Source organism: Sesamum indicum, linkage group LG6, assembly GCF_000512975.1.
Source record: "Sesamum indicum cultivar Zhongzhi No. 13 linkage group LG6, S_indicum_v1.0, whole genome shotgun sequence".
Taxonomy (NCBI): Eukaryota; Viridiplantae; Streptophyta; class Magnoliopsida; order Lamiales; family Pedaliaceae; genus Sesamum; species Sesamum indicum.
The window spans coordinates 25,269,547-25,275,975 of NC_026150.1; the positions used below are offsets into that span (position 1 = coordinate 25,269,547).

The 6,429-nt window shown below is 42.4% G+C and overlaps 1 protein-coding gene across 1 annotated transcript; it reads right to left on the reverse strand.

Annotated features, from left to right (window-relative positions):
* Positions 92 to 5,657, reverse strand: LOC105165876 (E4 SUMO-protein ligase PIAL2-like). Its single transcript, XM_020694248.1, is given in 5 exon segments — positions 92 to 1,975; positions 1,978 to 2,590; positions 4,551 to 4,628; positions 4,675 to 4,757; positions 5,333 to 5,657. Coding segments are annotated over 5 exon segments (1,755 nt in total). The 3' UTR covers positions 92 to 1,319.

The window sequence follows — 6,429 nt, forward strand, 5'->3', positions numbered from 1 at the left end:
TTGAAGACTTCTCTTTCACGCTCTGTACGTCCTTCGACATGCATACCAACCTCATCAGATTCTTTTTCATGATACCTACTGCGTTTGTCAGGTCTTTCTGGTTCTACATCAGCATCTCTTTCCTTCTTCCTGTCTCTCACAGTCTCACTTCCGCAGCATTTTTCCATGCATCATGAACTTTCTTCTTTGGTTCTAGGTTTGAACTTTCCTGTTCAACAGATTTTCCAGGAGTGTCTACCAGTTCCTTTTCATTGTGGGAAGCCTTCAGCAAGCGCGGTTCTAGGAGGGTGTTGACCACTGACTAATTCTGTTGTATGAACAATTCTGTCTTGTGAAACTCCCACATCGCTTTGGGTCCGCAACAAGCTGGCAGGTGATTGGATTGATGATATGTTCATGTCCAGAGATTGGCTCATTGATCGAGGCATCATGAAGTTCGTTATCTGCTGACTTGATCTTTGGTTCAAGACTCTCGGGGCGTTTGGGACCTGACGTGAGGCCTGAAAGTTGATGTTTTGCTGTGGCGGTGAAACATAGGGAAATGGACGAGTTTGCTGTATACGAGGATAGTGATGTAATGGTGAGGAAGACATCTGTGACAGCTGAAGCGGATTTGGATGAAGCACTGGGTTGGAGATCATTGGTGAAGCAGGTGAGGCTTGTGAAGCTGCTGAAAAGCCATTATGGATAAGAGCATTGACATTATCTCTAGACATTTGTTGAAGGACAGAACTTGAGGCTTGAGCAGGAAGGGCCTGAACTGCACTTGGTATTCTGGTTATATGCCTCAGTATGGATTGGAGCCTCCTGTACTCATTAGTAATAGTTGCATTTCCAAATTGACACTGCTGCAATTGTGATGTATTTGGCAAAGAGGCTTCACTTTGCGGCACAAAGGCGGGCATTAAAGAATTACCAGGGAAAGCCTCAACTTCTCCATTTGGACTAACAAAGGAATCAGTCAAACCAGGAGGTGATGCAATAAAATTTGAAGTGGAGACAGAAACGGCAGCAAGCAGTTCACTCGATGGAAAATTTGATGACGCCAGTCCAAAGGTTGATAAATAAACTCCAGACCAAAAGTCATACTCAACATCAGTGCTACTTGTATTAACATAATTTGTGTTGGCAATAATGGGGTTGACTGCCATAGTCTGCGTCACAGATTGACTTTGACAAGCAGTTTGCGAAAGTTTTCTGTCTTCGGTTTCACAAGTGATGGTATTATCCATTGCATCATCAGTCTGAGTGAGATCCAATACATCCACAGGCTCTAGAGAGTCATTGTTTTTAGTGATAGAGGTCTTCTTCTCTGGTTTCTAAATCGCAGCATCACTGTTCTTAACAGCTTGCCATGACCCGTCTGAGGAGAAAACTATGTCGGAGACATTTGCTTCAACTTCTTTCAGTACCTTCACCATTTTTTGGTCAATACGAATATCAGCAAAGCAGACATGTTGATTACAGTGCGGACAGCGCCAGGAGGGTCTTCTTGAATTTATGTCCACATAGTTATCAAAATCAAAACACTGAATATGCTTGCAAGAATGTCCTTTGACAGGAGTTCTGATACGCCTGATGCTAATAGGGCAATTCAGTGATATCCGTGATGGCTCCTCAATTATTTCAAAATCTGAATCCACAGTTGAAGGAGCATGCTGCTCATAATCTTGAAGTGCATTACTATCAGCTTTTGGCATCTCACTCATGACAGCAACTACAACCAAATAGTTTCCATTAAATTCCCCCACAGCCTGAAGGAGATTCAACCCATATTTCAGCAAATGTGTAACTGCTGTTGGTATCTGTGGACCAGTATCCATGACAAGACTACTCCTCCTCTCCACCGCCTTTCCGTTCAAGAGAAAGTTCACTTTGGGGGGGCTAATGAGGCAGTAAGATGTCTCAATACTGTAGGTTTGAGCAACAAATAACCTTATCTTGTCCCCTGGAGAAGACATTAGATTCTTTGAATCTGGAAATCACTCATATAAGCATCAAATCCAGGCTTGACTTCGAGAAAAACATACATATGTCCCATTTTCATTCTTGGATAGAATCTTGACATGATTGTTGAGATAACAGAAACAGAACAGACTGGCTCAACATTAAAATGCGATACGCTACCAAAATTGTTTGCGATCTCCTTTGTCAAATTTATGAGCTCTTCAGAATCTCTATCTGGGAACCACCCACTTTGGCAAGCATTCTTAATGGAAATCATCAGGACCGTAATAGCTGCTAGAAGGAGGGTATCATTTTTACATTGGCACACCTGCTTTACTAGTGAAGGCAACTCTTCAGCTCTACTTGGAACCTCATGGTTTGCAATGGCAAAATCAATACCTCTAGCGAGGGAAAGGCATAGGTTTAAGAACTCAACGGCGTCACCCTTGTGGTGGCTGCGTACATGAAGCGCTAAACAATCGATTACCGCAGAAATACGGAAGGAATTCACATGCGACGCGTTAATGCCGTTTTTTAGAGTGGCTTCCCCTCCTTGGCCGCCGCCGCTCGATGCCACCCCCGGCACCGCGCCTGCGTCACCTCGTGGTTTAGGGTTTAGGGTGTAGGGTGTAGGGTGTAGGGTCTAGCGTTAGGGTTGAGGTTTGGGTTTAGGATTTAGGATTTTGTTTTTAAAAAAGAAATTGTCGGGATCCCATCCCTTCTCAATAAATCAGAGAATATAATCAACTTTTGTTAAATTGTCAAAAGTCCTACAAAACACCCCTAAATACCATACAAAAGTTCAAAAAATTCATTAACAGCCCATAGCTTGCCCAAGTTTGCAGCCCATTTGCCGAGGAGTCCATGAAGATTCCAAGGTCCAGTGAAGATCAAGCGTTGGGGGCCCAAATCGCAGGCCCAAAATTCGGACTGTAGTAGCATTGAGGCACCCAGTAGTGCGGCCCAATCATGAGGCCCAGCGAGATCGTAATCCTACAGAATTGTTGGTGGCCTAGAGCGTGTGAAGCCCAGCAAAAGTGACCAAAATTGTGGGCCGAAACAAATAGTTTCCAATGCCCCAAAACCATGGGCCACAAAATAAAGCAGCCCGCATTAGTTGGTTCCAAAGAATGGAAGGCTTTCAACCCATTTAAAAGAAACAAAAGGAGCCCAAGTCTATTAGTAGAAGAAGGTGAGAAAACAATAAACCCCAATTTGTCATGGGAATTAAAGCCCAAAAATCCAAAAGAAAAAACCCAAGATTAGTGCAAAATCAAGTAGCAATGCGAAAATGGCAAGGAAATTATCAGCCAAAAATCCCAAATCACCACAAAGCACACATTTCATATAACTCTTTTTTCACCTCTATTTTCCTTTTTCTTTTTCCGTTTTTTTTTCCTTTCCTTTTTCTTTTCCTTTTTTTTTCCTTTCTTTTTTCGTCCCTTTTTTCTCTCTTGTCTTTTTCTTTTTCTATTGCTGCTTTTTTCTGCTATTTCCTTCATTTTCCTCTATTATCCTCTCTTTTTCCGTTCTCTGTTGTGTTTTTCCTGTAGCATTAAGCTTGCTATTTTTTCTTCTTGAAGAATTCATTAACCTTCTAAAGCAAGGGTAAGGCCCAATCAAAGGAGTCAAAAAATCCTTGGTCAAAACCCAAAAAATCCCCGACCAAAAATTAAGATGAACATCCCAATCAACAGACAAACAATTCAAAATCATAAACCACAAAAATCGAGAGACCACGGGCTGAGATTGAAATTTTGAAAAGAGGTTGAAAGCCTTCAATTAATCAAAACCAACATGATGAATCGTAGTAACCAATGACCTCAAAAGTTTGAAGCACTTCAAAATACTTATAGGCTGTTAAGACATTAAAATGGGGCGTGTAGGAAGAAGAAATTTTCTTAGTAGCTGTCAAGCTGTACCAAAAATGGTTAGTGGACGGATGTCTGTGCAAGTGGGGCAACTGTGTGCGCTGTGATAGTAGAGAGTGAGACAAACAGTGTTTGAGCAAAAGGAAAGCATGTTGTGGAATGAGATCCAGAAAGGACTTGAAATAATTCCCATTCCCCGTTTCGTGAAGAAAGTTGTGGCCCATTTGTAGCATGAGGGTGTCTGCACAAGTGATTCGAACGTGGACGTTATGTAAGAAGAAAGTTGTGTAAGTGTTGAGGTAGTGTGGGCTGAATGAAGTGGCGAGTGTCGAGAGCAAGAAAGACCATTTGTAGCATTTATGATTCCCCGGTTTGTAGGATGACAGGTTGTGAGAGTGCAATCCTATCAGATATTTCATAATGTAGGGAGGCCAAGGGAACAATTTAACATACGAAAAGGAATGTACATTAAAGGCAATCAAAGACCGAGGATGGTTGATGAATTCCTCATCATTTTCCATACCTGACCAATGAGAGGAAACTGCAGGTTGCTGGAGCATTAGAAAACATAGGAAGTCGATTCAATAAAAAATAAGTTCAAGAAGAAAGACTCCCTGATTGAATAACCACGAGGGATGATCATCAGAAGTGGTTTGCATAGCAGTTGTAACAAGCGTTGAACAGAGTTCTGTAGAAGTGGCAGTGAACGTGGAACAACAGCAGCAGGACAACAGCGTCAAACGCAGCAGAATTGGCCGCTGCAGCCAGCGTAGCTGTGGGTTTGCTTTCATTTTCTGTCCACTCCATTTCCTGCAATAAAATGCAACAGCAACAGTGAGGAATTAGATGCAACAACAGCAGCAGAAGAGAAAGCAGCCGCAGCAACAGCAGCAGAAAAGAAAGCAGCCGCAGCTGCAGCAGAAGAGAAAGCAGCAGTAGCTGCAGTAGAACAACAACAGAACAGTAGCTGAAACAGTAGAAGCTGCAGCAGAACTAGAGATGCAGCAGCAGCAGCCATTGATCATGTTTTTTCAGCAGCAGAAGTGGTGGCGAGAAGCAGCGACTGTTGCAGAAGCTGCAACAGGAACATCCACAGAAACTGTGGAATGAGAACAAAACAAAAATGTTAGTAGAAAGTATATAAAGTTAAAATAGGCTGAGGTACTCCCTGTAGGTTCTCGTAATGTCATTTTGATCCTGCTACCCCAAGGGATGCGTTCCATGACTAGATACAAAAGCCACAGCAGCAAACAAGCTTCAGACGCAGGTGCTTCAAGCTCGCTCTCATTCTGATCAAATATATGGGATCCCCAAGCTGTTGCATTTAATAATACCCGTGATGTGTCCATGTAGTTCATGCCCCCGGTAAACTTCGGCTGATTTGGTTATACAAGCGAGGTTGGCCAAGTGATCTGCTGCCATATTTCCTTCCCGATAGATATGAGTAATCCGAAACTCCACTCGCTTTAGGAATAGGTTGATATGAGATAGCATGTGTTGCAGTGTCTAGTGACCTTTAGAGGGTTCCTTAATCAGACGAATGGTATTGATGGCATCCATCTCAATCCAAATGCGATTCAAATTTTCCGTTTGATAGATTTGGAGAGCTTTAAAAAGACCGTACACTTCTGCATACACATTAGTTGCTTCTCCAATGAACTCATAGAAGCCGAAAATTGCTGCTCCTCTCTCGTCCCTAGCAATGCCTCCCGCACTAGCTGGCCCTGGGTTACCTTTGCTTGCTCCATCAGTGTTAATTTTGATCCATCCTCTATCTGGTTTATTCCACTTGACTTTCATCAATGTTGTCCTCCTTTTAACGTGCATAGGGAATCCCATGGTGGATGCAATGTTGGCGTCTCCTTTCCAGTTAAGCAAGGTGGCCAGTTTTGTACGACTGATCGTGTTAATGAATTAATGAACCTTCCAGATGATACGATCAGAATTGAATTTCTATTCCCGATGCTTAGCATCATTTCTTTCAAGCTAATAGAACCACAGAATGAGCATCGGAAGGAGATTTCTGATGTGGTTCTTACCAATTGAAGAAAACCTCTAGTAACTGAGGAACAATGTGATGTTGTTTGTGGGCGGGAGCGTGGTATTGAATTTTCTAGCAAAGAATTCCCACACCTTCGAGGTTTCAGGGCCCTCTAGGAACACGTGTGTAGCACCCCCTTCGCTACAAGAGCTATATCTACCATAAACGTCATACTTATAATAATCCCTGTGTTTATATATATAAACGCACATAATCATCTATCAATATGCATACGTAGTCACAACATCATAACGACATAGTCAACCCACAACATCACATATATACAAATCAAACACCACATGTGATCCACCACAGTTGATCGCTATGCCTATGTTCTCTTTATACAAACAAAATAAGATTTGTACTCTAGCTGACAAGAGGAGAAAATAGCATACTGGCCCGACCTGCCTGAGTATAGTGCGTAGACCTATTCTTCAACAGTCAGACACCTCAAAGTCTACTCCTGAAAGAAAATGTCAACAGAGGGATGAGCCTGCCACTCAGTAGGTAAATAATAAACTCTATCTATATATGTATATCAAACACAGCCCAAACAGGACAAGTAGGCAA